Source organism: Anoplophora glabripennis, unplaced genomic scaffold (genome assembly GCF_000390285.2).
Source record: "Anoplophora glabripennis isolate ALB-LARVAE unplaced genomic scaffold, Agla_2.0 scaffold139, whole genome shotgun sequence".
In the NCBI taxonomy this organism is placed as follows: Eukaryota; Metazoa; Arthropoda; class Insecta; order Coleoptera; family Cerambycidae; genus Anoplophora; species Anoplophora glabripennis.
The window spans coordinates 921,040-944,078 of record NW_019417300.1 but is presented as its reverse complement, the minus strand read 5'-3'; the positions used below and the strand labels follow the sequence as shown (position 1 = coordinate 944,078).

Below are 23,039 nucleotides of genomic sequence, written 5' to 3'. Positions count from 1 at the left end.
ATGATGAAGGAAACAGTCACTTAAAAAAGAATAAATTTGCTTAAAATGGTGTATTTTGGTTTTCAAATATTTTCTTAAAAGTTCTGCTGTTTATTTCTTTCGTCAAAAACGATTTAAAAAATTCATTATGCATAACATAATTGAATCGCATTTTATAGAAACAATACAAGACATATTTTCACAATGTTGAAATTTTTATGGTTATGTAATAACATAAACATACCCTCACACCATTCAACTGAGATTTTCAATAAAACAGTAAGTAGGTAATGATTTTCAATCACGGAATCTAAAAATGAATGCCAAATGATTATTAGGTCATTGGCATAGAAGTTGGGGTAAAAAAATCCCACTTTACTACCTATTCCTGCGCTACTGACCTATAAAAATTTGTAAATTTTACAATAAATCATGCACATGTGTAAATGTTACCACCACACCAAAGTTGAATGAATTTGTTATAAGCATACCAAACAGTTCATAAATAATATAATTTTAAACACAAACCAATACGGCTCTGTACAGTGAAAACGGTGAGACTTAGACCCTTGAATATAAGGCAATTGTAAATTATTTCTTGAGTTCTGTTTGTGGTTAAAGTTTGATTCGCCCGAACTGAAACACCCTGTATAGTTATCTAAAATAAAGACTGAACATGCAAAAATATAATTAATAAAGAGAAAAGATACATACTGAAACTATTTTGACAAAAAACAACGAAAACACAGTGTATTTTTTTACATTATTTAAAAATTTCAATATATTAGGGTGTTATTTTCGTATTAGTTATATTTAGATACACAATTTTTAGTTTTTATTTTGGACAATTATTTATTACTAGCTTGAAATGACCTTCTCTATACGTTACCGAAGTCCTGCTCATTAAAATAGAACCACCCTGTATATATCCTTCCTAAAATCATCGTAAGACAAGTACACTCTATATAGGTCTGGTCTGGTCCCGAGGTAATGGGCCAAAATTCATAGGTAGATTATCGAAGCAAAAATATTGCGATTTAGCCGAACTTACCTTAGTCCAAAAGTTGATGGTTAAAGAGATACAGGGTGTTAAATGTAAAATATAATTTTACTTTATTTCCATTTATTTGTTAATAATGCAAATATCCACTCAAAATTTTGGGGTTTGGGGTTCTTTGGGTAGAGGAATTGAAATTTGTTCACATTTTGTTTATAGTTCATAGAGGGCGCTAGCTGCAGTAGATTGAATGTGTTAAAAACGACATAACTTTTTTATACTTTAAAGTATCTCATCTTTGGTATCAAATTCTTATTTTCCAGCTATTTTACACAAAAAAGGTAGCTATCTCGCACCGTTTTCTAGATATTTGGCTTTTAAACTTCCAATGCTAATAGTTGAAATAATTAAAATAATTTAAAAATGTTAAAAACAAGGTTTATTTAGAATTAAAAATTGTAATGAACACTAAAATTGTAAACATTAATAAAAATATGTAATATTGACAATAATTCAAACTGTCCAGCTCTAATTTCAATACATTTATCAACGCGTTTATTAAAAGACTGTCTTATTTTAAAGTATAAATCCTTAACACGAAATGACTTTGCAGCATTTAAAACCTACTGTCAAAGTTCTTCTCAGGTGTTTATAGTTTCTCCATAAACAAATGATTTCATGTAACCCCAAAATGAAAGTCTCGGCATTCTATCTCACATTTATGTATACAATACAATTTAAATTATTTGATTTTCGTCCAAATCCTGCTTAAGAAATTTTACCGCTAAATTAATAATACCTGTGGGTACTTAATTGTAATTTAATGCATTGGAAGTTTCAAAGCCAAATATCTAGAAAACGGTGCGAGATAGCTACTTTCACAAAGTATAACTTTTTGTTTAAAAAAAGTTGAAAAATAAGAATTTGATACCAAAGGTGACATACCTTAAAGTATAAAAAAGTTATGTCGTTTTTAACACATTCAATCTACTGCAGCTAGCGCCCTCTATGAACTTTAACCAAAATGTGAACAAATTTCAGTTCCTCTACCCAAAACCCAAAATTTTGTGTTGATATTTGCATTTGTTAAAGAATAAATGAAAAAAAAACAGAATTAATATTTAACATTTAACACCCTGTATCTCTTTACCTATCAACTTTTGAACTAAGGTAAGTTCGGCTAAATCGCAATATTTTTGCTTGGGGAATCTACCCATGAATTTTGGCCCATTACCTCGGGACCACCCTGTATATTACTTTTAAGATATATTTGCAAGTCGATCGAAATAGTCGAATTGTTATAAAGAGAAATATAACTTGAAATACATTTTTTTTTGTTAATGAAAGAATCTGTTCACGATGCAAGAGGCACTTTTTTAAATAGTCAAAAAAATTAGTAAAAACACGAAATAAAATGTAAATACGTATCTGTTAGCATGCACACTTATTTAAATTTATTTAAACAGCCATAGACAAATTATTATCGCATTTGCAAATTTTTAAAAATGAAATAACTCATACTATTAACATTTGCGTTCTTCGGGATTCGTCGCATTTCAATATGTAAATGTATACTTATCATATTTGCAGCGCTTCACTTTGCGGAAAAAAAGTGACATAAATAACTGCCTTTCCCAATAAGGTACGACGAAAATAAATCAGTTTTATCGCCAACGGGCGCGCGTATTAAGAGTAAACATTGCAGACAGCCAGGAAATTTAAATCAGTGCACATTAAAAACAGCAATCAAAATAAAATCAAACACGACTTACTTTGTTAACAGGTCGCAGGCCCAGCGTAGCAAATTGTTATTCTACCGAAAATTTACAATCGTCGAACATATACTCGTAATAATTACTTGGTTCGGTATCTGCTGCGTTAATAAGGTTTGTTTTGCCAGAGAAAATTGTCAACGTGCACGCGTCGCCGTTGCGCTTGTATTAGCCACGTAATTTCTTGGTTAGGAAACGGCGCAAGCCCGTGATTAGAAATAGTCGCGTCCTTAGCAACGGAAGGAGTCTATTTAGGACGACAAGAAATGACAACGTTTTGCGCCCATAAAAAATTTATATTTACAAAACGATTTCTTCTAAAGTGGACAGTGGGAATCGATACAGAGTTTACTAAGCGACAGCTAAAACCGATTTCCTGCGACCCTACCAATGACATAATTTGATTCTCGTCGATTGGTTTCACGTTTCAAATGTATTGGCCCCACTGCATGCTTGAGGAAAAAACAGACGGCTTAATTCAACCATCTTTGATTATAGATCTTTGATCAGGTATATTGAAAAAAATTAGGACATAATATAAGAAAAATCCCTAATTTTGACTTTACTTCGATATACAGTGGGTGGCCAAATTATTAGGGACAGTACTCAGTTTCTTCTATTTTCTAGTTTATCTTAATTTTTTGAATAAACAGTTGGTTCTATAGCTTGTAGCTATTTGTTATTCAAAAGAGTGTATTATTAAGATCTTGAAAACAACAAGTTACGTGGCCGAAACTATTAATTTTTTTCGTAAAAGTTATACTCGTATGTGTGCATCAATGGAAATTTGAAAAAATTAATCTTAGTATTTAGCGATGCACCCTCTGCCGTAATTAGAGCTCTTATGCCTCGAGACATGCTTTCTATACAGATTTCTGTTGGATTTCGACGTTGTGATGCCGTTCTCTGATGAGAGTTTCAACCAATTGGTGCTTGGTGGTGATAACCTCATTAGCAATCACCCGTTTGGTGAGTTCCCATAGGGTTCATGCTCGGTCAGGGAAAAATGGTAATGTTCTGTCGGCCTAGAATGCAACAACAGTCCTGACTTTGTGGCAAGGTACCGAATCGTGCATAAAAATACACTCTGCATCATCAGATAATCATTCTTCGATTTGTGGCAGTAGCCAGGTTTTTAGTACTCGCTTGTATGGATCCTGCCTCATGATCCCCTCCACGATTTATAGGCGCCTTATGCCCTTGGCTGAAATCACAGTCCATACCATGATACCAACCGGGTATTTAACCCTCATCACAAGGAAGTCTAGATGGAACTGCTCTCTCTAAGACGTCGTCGGAGAAATTAAGTTTTAATTGCATGCGATCTATCATTTTGTGTATGTTGTTAAAATAACCATGACAAAATTCGCTGAGGAGCATCTCCAGCATGTTACGCTTGTACATTTTGTCGATAAAACGGATGTAACATTTCTTTGTTCAATACACGCCATACAAAATTCGGTGATAAATGAAGATTACTTATTATACGCCAAACACTTATTGAGGAGTTGTCAATGACAGAATCTATTATATCTTCATTTTGTACATTCACTTCTTTAGGACGAATGGACTTTTTTGGAGCGGGGTTACCTTCTCAAAGTCTACAAGATGGTGCAATAGAGACTGTATGGGCAGGTAGATGTCTATTTGGGTATCCTCATTGGTATTCTCGGGCTGCTTGTCTGGCGTTCCCGTTATACAAAGATAATATCTGCATACTCTTCAGTTGTATAAATAAATGCATTTTTTATTTAGCACCTTAACGCTAACTGCCAAATGAATAAACAAAACGACACAAATAATAACTATTGTTATAGTAATAATAATTTTTCATCATCGTGAAAATTTCGATTTCCGGGCGACTCTAACTACTGTTCTGTCCGACAAGCTTCGTGCGGTGAGACATGTGCTTTACTGCCAGATTGTGCTGTGAGTTTTTCAAGGCTATGTTCTTGCCTTGGATTCGAAACATCGGTGTTTTTCTTGCACACCCCGCGCGTTGTCGTCGGTAGTGTTGTCAGCAGTATCGAGCTCTATTGAATAGTATGATGTGGCTTTGTAGCCACACTGGGAGCGTTTGGATTTCCGGGTACACGACTGATGTGCGACGGTTGGATTCGAAAGATGCATGAAAATTTCGATTTTTAGCCGGAGCTGTCTGTATATTTGCCGAGACAGGCTCCATGTGGTGAGATATGTATCGGATTGTATTCTGAGTTATTTCGGACTCTACAAGCGACTTCTGTTTCTTTCCACAGCACTTGGCAAAAACTCTACGACTTCATATATCTATATAGAAACCTAATATACAAAAATTGGTAATGAATATTCATTAGACAAATTACTCTTCATATTCGCGAAAATCTATGTAATAGCTGTTTAGATCTTCAACAGCTAAAATTCAGATTTACTTGAATCTATTTTTTTCCTGCTCATCATACTCGTTCGAGAAATCGATTCTAAACATCTACATAAGTGTACCTCCATAAACACTTAATATGTTATTAAAATGGAACCTAATTTAATTTATGAAGCATGCCAATCGGCCAAAAATATCTCGACGCAGGAATATTTAATTTCTAAATTGAAAGCAAAATAAACAGATATAAGTACCTACTCATAAATATTTAACCGGTACTCACTAATTGCAAACACCGATTACGAGCAATTTTTCAACAAAATTAGAACCCATTCGGTGAAAATTATCCATAAATAGAAATGGGATTTATGAGTTATTGTGTTTTCTGAAAATACTTCTTATTCAGAAATATTGATTGATTTAAAGCTTAAGGCAATAAAAAGAAATTAGAATGAAATATCCCTAGCAAGCATTGGATATGAATTATAAAGAACGACAATTTTTCTTTTTTTTATTTTGCAACACTGGAAATATAAAAATATATAACAATTAGTAAATAAATCTTTAAACGAAGAATAATAGAAAAAGTTATGTTTTGGTGTATTCCTCGCGTGTATTGGACTAAAACTGTGATCTAGCGTGAGACACGCAACATGTCTAAACATCGAAGATTTTAGCACTTAGCGTATATTTGTTCCAATAATTCAATTGTAGTTTATCTTTAACTTGCCTCTTCACATTCGTTTGGTAAAGATAATGGGCATTAGATGAGTTTAAACTCACGACGGTTTTGCATCAAGTCGATCTCTTAATATTATATTGGTTTTTTAGTTTTATGCTACTAAGAGAAAAATCTGATCTATAGCGTAAAATAGGAATAATAACATTACTATCTAAGAAATAATTAGAAATAAATGATTAAATTCGAATATGCTATATCCATATTTTCGATATCTATTTATATATTTACGAAACTTTCTTCAGATTTATTATCACTTTTCTTTATCCCTACTGATTGGCAGTCAATGAGTGCATCTCTCATTAGATACTCTGGAAGTTGTATTTATTATCTTGTGACACTCTCCATGAATAAATAATAAATTTAGAATGCCAGCATTTGAATTCACTATTTTCACTAAAAATTTCACAGCCATCCACGCAAGAAATTATGCGTTATCCGTTGACTGCACGAAAAACTGTAAATACCTTAAAAACTAGAAGGCATATTATACCATTCGAAAGAGAACAGAATTGTTCATCAAGTTGCGCAAAAACATACAGTGTTCCATTTAAAAAAAATAAGTTAAGATGGTTTAAATTTGCTTAAATTCAACATTAAATTTCTACCACCCTGTGTGAAATTAAATCATTTTGAAGTTATGGCAGGAAAGCTTTGAGTTTTAGTTATGTCCCCTATAAATTTTATCGCTCTATCTTTATAATTGTAAAATACACATCTTTTTGATTTAAGTAGTGCTTTTTTAATTTTTTTTTTTTGAAAAAAATTAAATATATCAAAAACGGTTAACTTTAAGAATAGGAAACCTTTATGAAAGTTCAGCTGAAAATTGACGTAGAATCCAAAATTGCAATAATATACAGGGTGTTCCATTTAAAACAACGAAGATGACGTCAACGAAGCGTTAGGTGGACACCATTATTTTAGTTGAGAAATGACATTATTGATATTTGAAGTTCCTCGAGTTGTTATGTCGAGTATCACGTATCTGTTTGTCGCTAGCTATAGATATACAGGGTGATTCAGAACTTATCCGAGAAAAAATTTTGAATGTACGGGGTACTCTTACAAATACAATTTTGTAAAAAAAATCTAAAAAGGCAGTAAAATACACTTCTGCACAGCACTGGAAACTGGTCACTATAAAACCTGACCTTGTGCAAGGCAAAGCATGCAGCATGAACGGACAAAAAACTGAAAGAATTTTTTTCCCAAGGAAAGAAATAAATAAAAATTTTATAACACTTATACAGGGTGTAACGTAAAGGTTGGGAATAAATTAAACGGTGGATTCTTTAGTTTAAAAAATAAAATTTTGTCATATGAAGTTATGCTCTACGGGTTTTCTTTTCCAAGCTACAGGGCGCTAAAAAATTTCAAAAAATTTAGTTTTTCTCCAATAACTTTCGAACATTAGAAGATAATGGAATGAAATTTTATCCATAGCTTAATTTGATAATCCCCTAGTAACAGGAAAAAGATTGGCTTTGTAAGTTACTCAGTGGCGTGCGTACGTATTATACCGTAAGGTTTTTCGAAGAAAATTGTGGTACGCCACTGGTAAAAACATTTTTTTAATATTTTTGTGTAATCTACATTTTATTTTAAACAAAATTACCCTCTTGCGTTTTATTCCTAGCTCTTGTCACTTTTCCGTAAATAAACGTTTTGTAAATACCATTTTTTCCTATTGCTAACATAGGAAAATGAAAATAAAAACATTATAAGTATGCTTTGACCAAGCCACCAAAATTTGTTTTCAGATGTTTTCAGACAAAACATCATTGTCAGTCATGACATCTAGCTTTCCTTAAGCGGTTGTACTTTGGTTTAGATCTGTTAGAAATGGAATACTCATTTCCAGAATTAGCAGATATGCATTTTATTTACAGCCTTGCCAAGGGGAATACTATGTTAGCTGTGCGTCTTTATGTTGAACGTTTTCCAGCTCGGTGTATTCCAAATAGGAAGACTTTTTCGAGAATTCATGTGCGCTTACGTGAAACCGGCTCGTTAAAACCTTGCACCTCCGGCGGAAGATCTCGAAATGTAAGGACAGTACAACTTGAAGTACCACATCCTTCAGATGATCGAGGTGAATCGTAAATCAAGTAGGTACTAGAAGAATTGGAAGAATGGAGAGAGTAAGTCATATGACTGTCCAACGAATCCTGCATGATAATCTGCAAAGAGTTCAGGCGCTTTCTGTCGAAGATTATGCACCACGTCTTAGATTTTGTACCTGGTTTTTAAATAAGTGCAATCGGAACTTGTTATTCCACCCATCCATTTTATTTACCGACGAAGCTGGATTTACAAGGGATGGTATAATTAATTTCCACAATAGTCATATGTGGGCTGATGAAAATCCGCATGGAATAATACAATCCCGGCACCAGCAACGATTTTCAATTAATATTTGGGCCGGAATAATTGGCGATTTTTTTTATTGGCCCCATAGTACTACCAAACAGACTAGGCGGTTTATCGTATCTGGATTTCCTTCAAACAGATTACAACCTTTATTAGAAGAAGTTCCAATTGAAACACGCCAGAACATGTGGTTTATGCATGACGGCGCCCTCAATGAAACGTTCCCCAATAAATAGATAGGTCGTGGAGGGCCAAAAGCGTGGCCTGCTCGTTCTCCCGGACTTAATCCATTAGACTATTATGTGTAGGGGGCACTTAAAAAACATAGTTTATTCCGTTCCCATTTCTGATGTACAGATTCTTCGTCAAAGAGTTGAAATTGGCTGTCAGCAAATTCGAGATATGCCTGGTATTTTTGGACGAGTAAGAGAATTTATGAGAAAATGCATTGAAAAATGTATTGTAAGTTGGGGGGGCAATATTTTCAGCACCTTTTGTAATCTTGTTCATTACTTCTTATTACCTACTCAATGAATTCTTTAAATTCCAAGTCACTAGTGTTTTTTTTATTATTGTTAAAATAATGTGATATTTTAATATCATTTTCAAAACAAACAAGTCTTTTTTAATGCGTGTTTGACCATTTTCGGTAGCTGAGTCAAAGCATACATCATAATGTTTTTGTTATTTTCATTTTCCTATGTTAGCAGCGGGAAAAATGGTATTTGCAAAAGTTTTATTTACGGAAAAATGACAAGAGCTAGGAATAAAACACAAGAGGGTAATTTTGTTTAAAATAAAATGTAGATTACACAAAAATATTAAAAAAATGTTTTTACCAGTGGCGTACCACAATTTTCTTCGAAAAACCTTACGGTGTAATACGTACGCACGCCACTGAGTAACTTACAAAGCCAATATTTTTCCTGTTACTAGGCGATTATCAAATTAAGCTATGGATAAAATTTCATTCCATTATCTTCTAATGTTCGAAAGTTATTGGAGAAAAACTAAATCTTTTGAAATTTTTTAGCGCCCTGTAGCTTGAAAAAGAAAACCCGTAGAGCATAACTTCATATGACAAAAATTTATTTTTTATACTAAAGAATCCACCGTTTAATTTATTCCCAACCTTTACGTTACACCCTGTATATTTTTTATAATTTGTTAACATTTCTTGTTCGATAGAAAAATAACTTATTTTGTTGAGATTGGTAGAGAATTGTTGTTAGTGTTTTCATTTGATAGAATCATATCATAGGATTTATATTTTGTTTTCATTCTGTAAATATTTATAGTATATCTGTTATACAAGGTTTTTGCTTTGAAACTTCGTTCTCCTTATAAAAAAAAGAATCGTAATGGGGTGCGATGAAGAGATCAGTTCACGTCTGGAACCCTGTTCCTACAAAAATCCCTTTATTCTCATAAACTATTTGTTTTAAATGTAATTTATTATAAATCCAATTCGTTATTTAAATTCCACATATGTACTACATTTCACCTCTGTACGCGCCACTGTTTATTGTTCCCTGCTCTACGATCAAGCTCGCCAGGTTAGTATTTGACGTATAACCGACCAGTTCGTACACTCGATGCACCTGGGCGACTACAGCTACTACCAGAACACAGTGCGTATGCAGCGGTATTTCAGATTTTACATTGAATTTCATTTTAAATTTGAAAAGATTTATCTTACGCCTCCTAAAAATGATGACACGATTTTCCTATGATAAAAGGCCGACAATTTTTTGCTCTACTTTGCATCGTATACGATCCTACTATAGTATTTTATACCAGCAAATTCAACTGTTTTTGCTGTTATTGTTATTATTAATTAATAAAATTTATTTTCCCAGTTTCTATGAACTAACACAAACGTTGTCTTGCTTCACTATAACACAAATGCTTGACAATAACACAAATGTTGTCTTGCTTCACCATAAATTAAAACGATCTAAGTTCTACAACTTACATCAAGGATTTTGACTCCATTTTTCCAAATTTTTTCGGATAAGTTGTGATAAGTGCTATCTTAAAAATCATCGATTTTCTTTATAATTCTTGTTTAATACTCAACATTAATTCACTATTAGTACAATATGTAATAAAAAGAAATGTGTCACAAAACTGAATTCTTCCTGTTATTAAGATTTAATATTCAATGAATATTTTATAGAAATGGCTATAAGACATCTGTAACTTCTCCCACAGTGCATTAAGATTCGCAAATCGTTAAGAACGTACGTCTAGTACTTGTCACTTTCTACAAAAATGAATAACAGGATATTATGTCGATAAAACATAATTTGATTTTGTAGGTATGTACATGTTTTAAATTAATTAGCCCCAAAACTTCATAACCCTATATATTGTGACATGCAATTTTCTTATGTTATACTTCAGGGTTATGGAGTTTATGGATTATGAGGTTATGGAGTTTATGGATTATGAGGTTATGAAGTAATGGAGGTGTAGAATTATGAAGTTAAAACTCTCCGAGATTGAGGTTTGAGTTTAGCTTGTAAGTTTTTTGTTTTTATTTTTGCTCATTTTGTGTTTACAGTTTATTGGGATTTAAGATTTATGAGTTTTGAGGTTATAGTTTTTCAGGTTATGGGTTTTAGAGTTATAGGTTATCGATCTCAATATCGATTGAGTTATGAAAGTATAGGGTTATATGGTTTAAGGGTTGATATTGTTGGGTTTCATAGTTTCAAGCTGTTTTTTGAGGTTAGAAAAAAACGCTGACGTGACGGGGCAAAACAGGTTTCGGATTCGGTTTCAGCGACCCAAAAACACATATAATCCACTTGGCCTGGTTCAAGGAACCCTCCACCCATTATTTTGTGGTCCTGTGTTATTTAATACACCATTTACTAATAAAAAGCAAAATTAATACTGCCGCAACCCGGCAACCCACTATACACATGTGCATTGTGTGTGTTTTAAACTTATATTGCTTAATTGCGTATAGTATACAATTATTCAAATCCAGTTCTAACTGATATGACTGATATTAAATTAAGTCATATATGAAAAAACAATAATATGAAACTCTAATCATGTAATAAGTAATTTCTTTGACCATGATAGTAACTTTAAGGCTGAACCCTTTTTACTCCACACTTTAATAAAGGGCATTGGGTTAGTCATTAAATATTCAAGCTCTTTTAGGCTTTTCTTCACTAAATTCAATTCAATTACCACTATGACTACTTTGAATCAAAAACTGCTACACATTTTCCGGAAATTTCAAGATATAAAGGAATATACTTTCGTTTATTTTTAATTACAAATATAAAGCATAAACATAACTTTACATAACATAACATTTTTGTAAAACTTTACTTTACTTAATTTTTACTAATTCCTCCTTCGTCTTACGTCAGGTAAACACAAAAAGTCTGAAATTCTCACAATCAGGTACTTATACTGTAGGTAATAATGTAATTTCTTCAAATATCAAGGCAACAAAATTTGGCAGAATTTCCAGTTGTTCTTATTTGTTGCAATTTATTACAGCTTGTGAATTTCCGTGATAATTTTTGTCAAATTCATACGACATTCATCTGATAGAAAAAACTATTTACTAAAGTTTCTTGAATATAGATCTGGGCGCAGGATGTGTAGAAACAAACTTCCATAGGGCTCTAATTTCTTTTTCTTTTAGATCAGCTCCTCCAAATAGAAATGGCTTAGATACATTGTAAGAATAATCCTTAACAATATAACCTAACTCTTTTGGAGGTATCACGAGACGTTCAATATCTACGTGAGTTAACTGGACTTTTTCGATTAACCTCCCCGTTATGTAAACATCATCTATCCAAAAATAATCTGCATTTTGCGCCCCTTTATATAAAGCAAATATTACATCTGGGGAATAGAGGATGGTCCAACCCGAACAGTAGGTTGGGTAATTCCCACTTGGATATTCGGAAAATGGAATTCTCCATTTTGAGCGATAAGACCTTTTAACTCTCGCATTCATTACTGGCACACAAAACAATACTTTATTAGCACCATAAGGTGACAGATCCACTGTGAGAAATCTTTTCATCGTTGGTATGTTAACAAATACGTCATCGTCTGTCTTAAGGATATATTTGGCCTGTGGGCAATGATAAATAACGTACTTAAAAACCATCACATGTTTGTAAGTAATATTTCGGTACGTGTCTAAAAAGTTGCCCTGAATGAAGTCGTTATGCGATCTATTTTCATCCTCTAAAGTTTTCTGTAGGTCACTTGAATTAACGGACCCAAGCATAAACAAGATTTTGACATCTTCCTCGTTTTTTCCCCACGTCTCTCTAATCGTTTTCCTTTTAGCGAAGTTTTCCGGCGAGGAATGGACTAATATTACCAGTAAAGGTTTGGATTCATTACAAACTAAATTAAGTATAGAAAAAATAAAATCTATGTTAATAAGTCGATTGTAGTCTGTCGCAGGAAGTTGATCGATTGGGTATGAAAATCTACTACAGTTCTGGGTATTCGAAGTGTAAACGTCGTTTACCGGAAACACTCCTGGTGAAGCACGATGACATTGAGCTATCTTCCAAAACACCACGCACGAGGAAATTCCAGCCCAAATGAAAACAACCTTCGACCAAAGTCTTTTTTCAGGCATATTGGACCTCTTTCCAAGTCACTCTGCAAATAAAAGCAGTTGAATTAACCACAATAAAAAATCTAATGGTACCAGGTCTATAAAAAACTTTTAAAAAAGATTAGATTATTAAAATGATACGGTTAGGCAAATAATGCTTTATCACATTTATAAATAACCTGCTAATGTTAATAATTATAATTTACCTAGAACAATGCGGCAAGCAAAGTTACACGCACTATTTTTAATGTGGTAAGTAAATAAATACAATAAACCAACTAAACAACATTAATTTTTATATTGAAGAAAAAAAAATTAAAACATCAATGTCCTTATACAGGGTGCTAATGATAAGTTTTGCCAAACTTTAATGGCATATTCTACCGATGAAAATAATCAACTTTTGTCCTATAAAAAATAAATATTTATTTTATTTTTCCTGTAACATCACTGGCATAAAAGATTCAGTGATAAAATTTGGGGGATGACATTTTTCAGTAGGGACTATTTTTTCATGGATAACTTATTCCAAAATACATCTAGTGGCGTGGTTATTAGGGGAGTAGTAAATCAATTTGTGGCAATAAAATATTCTTGTGAAGTATTCGTAAAATTTACTGGTCTTTAGATAATTGAGAAATCAAATAAGAAGATACTTAAGTACCTACGTTGCTATTTACCATTTTCTATTGATTACTAAATATGTAACAATATAATCAATACCTATTTTTGGGAGATTTCAAAACACTTGCATTATTTTTGTGTAATCTAAGTCAATTCGAACCCTTCTTTTGTGGTAAATATTTCTAAATGAAGTACAAGAATTTTTAGTATATCATTCCAAGGATAAATAAATATATTTAAAAATGGACAGGAACAGGCCCTTATCTGATAAAAAGCTGGTGCAGCTAATTATGGAAGCAGACGACGAACAGGATGATTCTGGCAAAGTTATGGATACGGATGATATGAATATGGGAGAGAATGATCGTGACGCATCTGACTGTGAACCTTATCAGGATTCGGGTAGCAAATATGAGCCCTCGGGCTCTTCAAGTGAGGAGGAGGTAGCTGATAAAGGCCCAGATGAGGAAGATGAAAATGATAGGAACAAAAATTCAGACGACGACAATGATATAGTGATTGGACTGATACTGAAATTGACCCTTTCATTTATCCTTTTACTGGAATAACTACATTGCAAAAGGATATTCCATCAGCTGCCGAATTTTAATATGTTTCTACGAATATTTGATGAAGATTTGATCCATAAAATTGTGAGTTGGACAAATGAATAGGGCCAATAAATTGAAGCGAGAATGCAGACGTAGAAAATCTTTTTTGCGCAAATTTGAAGATACTAATAAGTATAGTTGAAATGAAATGTTTTCTGGCTTAATGCCTTTTGATGGGGAACGTTCATATGCCCAGTATCAAATCTTATTGTCACCAGAATCCAATTTATTATCATCCAAAATTTGGCCAAAAAATGAGTAGGAATTGATTCGAACTACTTATGAAATGTATATACTTTTGTGGTTTCAGCGATAATCAAACCCACAGATTACATAAAACTGATAAGGTACTTCAGTATTTACTTGGCAACATAAAACCGATCTACGATCCATCCCAAAATTTGTCGCTTGATGAAGCTCTTCTGCTTTGGCGGGGAAGACTCTCCTTCCGTCAATATATTCCAAACAAAGCGGCAAAATATAGCATAAAATTCTATGAAGTATGCACCCCAGATGGTTTCGCATTGACTATAATGATATATTGTGGAAAAGGTACAGTAGACAATTCAGTTGGCCATGCACATGCAGTAATCAGTAAACTTATGGAAGATTACATAGGAAAAGGTCGCACACTTTTTGTTGATAACTTCTACACTAGTATTCGATTATGCGTGTATTTGTTGGAGAAAAAGACTCACGTAGTTGGGACACTGAGGACTAGAAAAAATCTGCCTACCAAAGATACCAGAGCGAAGTTGAAACGAGGACAATATATTTGGCAAAGATGTGGAAATATCTTGATTCTGAAATGGAAAGACAAGAGAGATGTTTTCGCAATATCCACAAAACATAAACCATATATGACCAGAATAACGAATAATCATGGAGAAGAGAAGAAAAAGCCGCAGATTATTCTATAATATAATCAAAATATATTTCATACTACGTGACTCCCAGAAAATCTGTACGATGATATATGAAAGTCTTTTTTCATTTTTCATGTCAAAGCTGGCAATACAAAAAAACTAACATACCTGGAGGCGAGAAATAAAATCAGCGAAACAAGATGCACCAAATAAAACACCGAATAAGAAAAAAACTAGTACAGAACAACTTCATTTCCCTAAAATAGTTATGAAAACAATTCCCTGCAGAGAATGTTATAGACAATAAAAAGAAAAGGCAAATGACGGTACGTATGTTCCATTGTGTCTGGATGACAACGAAAATCAAATAGGATTGCCCTGATCCATGTTTTAAGAAGTTCCATTGTCAAAAAACTTTATTGATGTGCGAAAAAACAAGATTTTTGTACACTGTAAATAAATCGGTCCGAGTGGAAACAAAAAGCTACGAAGTGAATCCATCGAGTGAAATTATTGAGTACATTTTCAGACAGTATTGGGCATTTTGATAATTTTTTAATAATATTTGAACTAATAGTGATAGTTTCATTCAAAAAATTTTAGTTGTACTCATACTAATAGAGGAAAATTTCACTTAATCGAGTGTGGACAGAAATTGATACATTATTGAGTGAAACTGGGTGAAAATAAGTCCAATTTTTCTTAGTGTATGCTTCCCGTACAGGTTAGATATTTTTCGAAAAACATTGTTTAACTTCATTGAATTTATTTGATGTAACTTCAACGTCAATATCGAGACTTAATTGTTTAAGTGGAAATAATATTGTTTTCTAAAGCAACTGAGAACAAACGGGGCCTTCATAAATGATTATAAGCCACGTAATCAGTAATTTTGTCTGGAACAGTAATTTTATTTCCTTCGGGTTAGCAACTAAATTATGGTGAAGTTAACACTTGCTAAAGTAATAAGATTAAGGTTACCTTAAAACCAACGTTCTGTTTTATCAGCTGGAGATTGGTGTAATTTCTCACGACATTTTATTCAACCATTCGGCAATCGCATTATCTCGAGCATAGACTCAACGGTTTGTCGTTGGTCACTGTCAATGGATCATTAATATTAATAACGCAAAGATTTAAGGATTCTTGGTTGACAGTACTAGTCAATAATGCAATGTTGGTTGCCTAAGCTCGACGGTCACGTGGTTTGAAATCATTTTTGAAGGCTCTGTATTTGTTTGACATTCATTCTACAGTCAATATACACTAACTGATAAGCGACGCATCACATCTTATCTAAACCTCATTCCCATTCTTTAAAGTAATTATATCGTCTTTAAATAAACTTTATATGGCACACGCAAAAATAAAAAAAAAATGTAAATATTAACCTTAATATAGAAATGTGAATATATCGAGAACCGCTAGAATCGAGAAGAAATGACACATAGTATTCTCACAGTAGTTGTTCCATGTTGCCTCCTGTAGCTGTAACTGATCACTGATCACATGCCATTTTGAACTAATATTACAAATCCTGCAGCATTTTGTTTCGTGCATTGCAAAGCAGAAAACGCCTCGCATCCTTTCATTCCGTCTGCAGCATTTCGTCTACTTTCACCGTATTTCCCCAATTAGTGATTACCCATATTGTAATTATGCACCATGGTAATAAAGCACTAAAAATAACATTCGAATATTGCAATTTTACCCACACTTGACTAATACCGAAACGGTACGTTCATACTATTAATATTCGGTGATATAAAATAAAAAAAGAATTACTGTTCCAAGTGGACTTGGCTTCAGTTGTTGGACTAAATGGTAACTGTTGGCAACAAGTCAACTTGTATTTTTATCTGGAAAACTTGAACACTATAAACTTTTCGTAAATACCACCCTATTGAAAATGAAAGTACATAAAATTGCCTACAAATTTCATTCTGGTTTTTTCGCCGACGAACCGTTCAAAAACCCACTTTTTCCACACCAAAACTCTAATTTGTTATTAAAGACTGTCAGTTAATGAATTCTTACCAGTTCTCTGCACATGTCAAATTTAAATGTATAATTAAAGGTATAGGTAATTGTTTTCAACAATTACACAAGGTGTAAGTTATTTCAAATCCGAAATTGTACAAATTCAGTTGCAAAAAAGTTGAAATTCCAAGGAAAAATATTGAAAAAATATTATGTTACATAACGTAATACTGTATGTTATATTATTGTTTATTCTATTATTGGCTGGGGTTCTTCGAAGGTGGCCGGTCCTGATACAGGTTCGGGTTGTTCTATCGTCAGCGCCTGGGCTTGCTCATCTGGAAAATAAAAGAGGTGGTGAGAAAACAAGTACCAATAATCATATCTCAACGAGAGATGAATGATACGAAATAGATTAGGAGATTAATACCTTTCGCATCTGCGTCTTTCTTCAGTCTGGTCTTGGTCTCTTTCTTCGGTCTCGTCTTCGTTTATGTCAATGCTGTCTTCCGGGGGCTCGATATTTTCACACAGCCCTTCACAGGATGTGCAGATCGGAGAGCAATGAAGGCCACAACCACTCATCGCGTGCACCGTGCAAGGAACAATACAATGGTTTGATACAGTTTTGTCGATCGATTTCTGTATTTTGTAATCACTGGTATTTGTTTTCACATCACCCCTTTTATTTTCCAGATGAACAAGCTCAGGCGCTGACGATAGAACAACCCGAACTTGTATCAGGACCAGCCACCTGCAAAGAACCTCAGCCAGGGCACTCTAAACAACAACGGCTCATATAATTTCTGCTCATACAATAATGTAATATAAATATTATGATTGACCATAATACAATATACAGGGTGTCTGCGAAATTTATTTTGAAATTCCTCAATAATTTCCAAAACTGTCCGAGTATGAACAAAAAATTGGCACTATTATGTTTTTTGACATGACAAATATATGTGCAATTCTTTTGGAGGTCTCAGGGTCGGACACCTATATTTTGATTTTTTATTTGGCCGTTTGAAAAAAATAGAAATTCGATATTAACTTTTTTTCAACGTGTCTCTTTTTGATAAAAAAATGCAGTTCATCAAACTTCAGTTAAAAATGTTTTTCCTAACTGGCAAATGCAATCCCGACATTTATGCAGCAGCAATTTTTTCACAACCATTTTACTGTAACGAACAAGTTGTGATATGGAAATAGACCTTTTTAGTAGTGACGCATGACGTCACATACGCCAAATAATAGGCAACACCATAGTGCACATTGTCATGAAGAATTTCTCAATATTTTTACTAGATCGGTTTTCGAGCTTATGTACTTTAGACATGTGCCAAAAAAATTTATTTTTTGTCATGACCTTAAATATTGCGATATTCTGGCAATATTAGAAATATTTAAAAAGTTTCAAACCCTAAGTGACAAACTAATAGAATTAGATAATTTATATATTTAAATAATACATATTAAATTATAAATTAAAATAATATCAATGTTACTGAGCATGCGCATTAAAAATAATTTCATGTAAGCAAGTAGCCTCGCAACAGGAAATCATTGAAGGAAAGTTTGGTTATGGTTAAGAGTACGTCTATAAGAAACCACTTAAAGAAAAAACACTCGATAAACAAACTGACACAGTACAACACAAAGAAAAACAATAAAAATACTTAGAGAGAACTATAAAATGCCAAGATTAAACAAAACAAGAGAATATACGCTAATGATGACAGCGCTAACATATCAACAAGAGCTCACCTTATGAGGCTATTCTTTCCGACCATGAGCATTAGGAATAACACGGCTAATGTTAAATTTTTACTTTATTTAAATTTAGGAATATTCTTTTATATCGTTTTTTGTAAGTGTTAAGCACATTAGTGTATCTATTTTACGAAACACATGTCGGTTGTTCTTAATTACTTCAAAATCCTTGTAACAATAAATTAATTTGATGTTATTCATTTTTATAATATCTATTTAAATAGATCGCAAGGATCAGACTCTGTCTGTACAATTTCAACTATGACAATTTGTTGCAGATTGCCTAAATATGTGAGGTCACACTAAAAGATTCTATTAGTGCCTCGATTGAAGCTGGGCCTCGCAATGCTTGAATTTGATGAAACGTTATATCCCAAATAGCACAAACCTGTTCTAAAAATATATTTACGATATCTGGTGGGATATACCTTTATGTCTCAGGCTCTCAGGAATGTATGATGGTTCTAGTTATGTTTAGTCAAAAAAACGTTCGATAAGTATCTGCTTTGGTCTATATGTTGTCATTATCTGAAGATGTCTAAATATTATGGCAGATATAGATTATCTTTCGGACATCCGTGGGATATCTCATTGTTCCGAATTATAACAAATTTTTCAGAATTAAGAATTTTACATTGAGCAATATAAGAATGTTTATTTATGTATAATACTGGTTTACTATAAATAATCAGAGTATCAATATGTCAGTCGACTACAAAATGGAAATTATAATAGGCAGGTAGGTACTTGATTTTTCTTACCAATTTCAAAAAAATGTTTTAAAACGGTGTGGATTTTTTCATTTAACTGAACTATATATGTAGGTCACTTCACTGCGTTGGTGTTAATACTAATTCACAGAACAAGTAACGTAAAATGTATATGTGCTGGAGTTAGTGTTAGTAGTATACTCACGAAGCGCTCAAACTCATATCCTGATTTACAGTTCCCAGCCATCACCAAGTACAACACAAAAATGGTTACAAGTTGAACTAATATGTCGCTGAACTAATAAAATTTACGGGGTGAATTTAGGTATTAAGGCCCCATCATGAGTCATGATCGAACGACATCACATAAAATATTTTTCATGCGCATTTTTAACATAATGAAAGATATTTATGTGCGACAAATTATTGCAGTACACACACATCAGTTTAGTAGTATAATATACAGGGTGGGCCATTAGTGTGAGAAAGTATACTAACTCCCTTGTTACTTATAATACAGAAAAAAAATTTATATAATAGTTGTACAGAATCAAGAAACCTAAACTGCAAAATTAATTTCAAACATACAGGGCGATGAGTAAAAACGTGACACGCCAAACATTACATTTTTTAAATGGAACACCCTGTATATTTTTAAACAGTTGGATTTCTGAGGAAATTCTATATATGGCAATATAAACAGTTTATCATTTCAGTGCGGGGTTGCCAAGTTATGTAGAAAATTCTTAGAATTTTGGAAAAAACATGATCTCGAAGAAGTTGTATTAACTTTCAACTACTAACACTTGGAGCAAAAATATTTGACAGAGTTATAGACAAATGTTATACAAAGGCTCCTATGTTAGCTAATATCGATATTTTATACAGGGCATTTTTTTGTAAGACGATAGTTTTTAGAAAGTTCAAACTTGATTTTCTAAAATTTTTCAAATGGAACACCCTATATTTTATTGTTTTATTTTATTCGCATATCACTCCACTTCAACTTTTATTAAGTATGTTCTATACCTAAAATTGTTGGTTTTTAAGATATGGCAACATTTCTGAAAATACTTAATTTTTATTATTTTCGGTCGCACGAGATGGCTTTGGAAAAAACTGTCACATTGTGTCAACTTGACAGTTCATAATTTACCATTCCATTTTGCGTTCATTTTATTAGTTTATTGGTATCTATTAGTTATTTATTAGTTGGTATTCATAAAACAATTTTATATTACAATGAATTTTTCTAAAGAAGAAATGGTGGATATGATTTATTTATTGAGAGCTGCTGATAGAAATTGTTTACTCGCAACAAGAATTTATAATCAGAGATATCCAGATAGAAGACAACCACGTGCAAATACCTTTGAAAAATTAATGGTACGTTTTGATACTACTGGCAATGTTTCTTATGAAAAACATGATGATGAACTAAATGTTCTGTTAAGTGTTACTGAAGATCCGCATATAGGCACTAGAGCAATTTCAAGGCAAACAGATATAAGCAGGACATCGGTAAGGCGGATTTTAAAGAAGCACAGGATGCATCCATATCATATCCAGTTTTACCAAGAATTTAATAACCACGACTATGAAAGTCGCTTGGAATTTTGTAATTGGGCTCAGAGAAAAATGAATGAAGATAGGCTTTTTTTTTAATTGTGTGTTTTTTACTGATGAGGCAACGTTTCACAAAAATGGAAGCGTGAACAGACACAATTTTCATTATAATGCTTCTGAAAATTCGTTGCTTATAAGGACACATAGTCAAATCCGGTGGTCACTCATTGTTTGGGGCGGGATTATTGGACATTACGTTATTTGGCCTTATTTTTTCGACGAACATTTAACAGGGCAACTATATCTTCATTTTCTACAAAATACCTACTATGGAAAATTTATTAGAAAATATACCTCTAAATATTCGTCAGAGGATGTGGTATTTACATGATGGAGCCCCTGTACACCACACGCAGGAAGTTCGTAGATTCTTATACAATGAATTTCCAGAGAAGTGGGTTGGAAGAGGTGGACCAATTAGTTGACCTGATTAGGTCGCCTGATCTGACAAAAATGGACTATTTTCTGTGGGGATATGTAAGAGATCGGGTATATCAAACTCTCCCTACTACTAAAGAGGATATGAAAAACCGAATTCGACGAGTTTTTCAAAATATCAACATTGATATTCTGAATAATGTTAACACCACATTTGAACGACGTGTAGAGCTATGTCTAAACCAAGACGGCCGTCATTTTGAACACTTGTTGTAAAATTAAATATTTGATTTATTTTCGTAACTATTTTGTTATTTTATTTCCATTTAATAAATAAACTATGTTTTTATGTTCTATTAAGATTTTTTATACACAAATATGTAGTATAATTAATTTATTTTATAGTATAGACAAGTTGACACAATGTGACAGTTTTTTCCAAAGCCATCTCGTGCGACCGAAAATAATAAAAATTAAGAATTTTCAGAAATGTTGCCATATCTTAAAAACTAACAATTTTAGGTATAGAAGATACTTAATAAAAGTTGAAGTGGAGTGATATGCGAATAAAATAAAACAATAAAATATAGGGTGTTCCATTTGAAAAATTTTAGAAAATCAAGTTTGAACTTTCTAAAAATTATCGTCTTATAAAAAAATGCCCTGTATAAAATATCGATATTAGCTAATATAGGAGCCTTTGTATAACATTTGCCTATAACTCTGTCAAATATTTTTGCTCCAAGTGTTAGTAGTTGAAAGTTAATACAACTTCTTCGAGGTCATGTTTTTTCCAAAATTCTAAGAATTTTCTACATAACTTGGCAACCCCGCACTAAAATGATAAACTGTTTATATTGCCATATATAGAATTTTCTCAGAAATCCAACTGTTTAAAAATATACAGGGTGTTCCATTTAAAAAATGTAATGTTTGGCGTGTCTCGTTTTTACTCATCGCCCTGTATGTTTGAAATTAATTTTGTAGTTTAGGTTTCTTGATTCTGTACAACTTTTATATAAACTTTTTTTCTGTATTATAAGTAACAAGGGAGTTAGTGTACTATCTCACACTAATGGCCCACCCTGTATATTATAGTATTAACTAGAACAACGTTTTGCAATTAAGTTATTAACAGAAAAGGCCTAAGAACATTACAATAGATTGAAAATGCAATGTGCCAAGTACTAAAATGTTAAATGCATAGTAAAAATAACAAACTTTCTGTAACGGTAATAAATGTATAGGTTGCTGAAAAACAACTGATTAAAATTAGATTTAATTACGTCAGGTCGCGTTTGGTTTATTTAACATCGTTATCTACATCTTATTACTGCATAATTACGATCTACTATTCAAAATCACACACAAATCACAAATTCACACAGCTGTTATCCTTTCCATCTATTACATAGTCCCACAAAAAATAAAAGATTAGACAGAATCCGAGGCAGAATTGCTCCATTTTTTTTTAAATCGTGAAAAACTGCCCTTAAATACAGAAAATACCGAAAATCTCGCTTTAGAGGAATCAGCTTTAGGTATAAATCGACTAAAAAATACTGCAGGACCATGCTTATACAGGGTGTTTATTAATTGAATGCCGATACTTAAGGGTGTGAATCCTTGGGTACTTT

The 23,039-nt window shown here is 32.7% G+C and overlaps 2 protein-coding genes across 2 annotated transcripts in view; both read right to left on the bottom strand.

Moving 5' to 3' along the window:
* The window catches only part of LOC108906334 (band 7 protein AGAP004871-like), a gene marked incomplete at its 3' end in the record, with an annotated part of 115,653 nt that extends 112,721 nt beyond the window's left edge, over positions 1 to 2,932 (bottom strand). The window contains exon 1 of the mRNA XM_018709565.1: positions 2,749 to 2,932. The remainder of the gene's footprint in view (positions 1 to 2,748) is intronic.
* An 8,550-nt stretch (positions 2,933 to 11,482) lies between these two features.
* On the bottom strand, positions 11,483 to 16,659 carry LOC108906351 (beta-1,3-galactosyltransferase 5-like). The gene is made up of 2 exons (XM_018709585.1): positions 16,327 to 16,659; positions 11,483 to 12,878 (listed from the first exon to the last, which is right to left on the bottom strand). Exon 2 carries the CDS (start codon positions 12,853 to 12,855, stop codon positions 11,812 to 11,814), a length of 1,044 nt encoding a protein of 347 aa, XP_018565101.1. The 5' UTR covers positions 12,856 to 12,878; positions 16,327 to 16,659; the 3' UTR covers positions 11,483 to 11,811.
* Between the last annotated feature and the right edge of the window lie 6,380 nt (positions 16,660 to 23,039).

Coding starts and splice junctions, on each gene's coding strand:
- LOC108906351 (XM_018709585.1), bottom strand. CDS start 12,855: ATGCCTGAAAAAAGACTTTGGTCGAAGGTTGTTTTCATTTGGGCTGGA.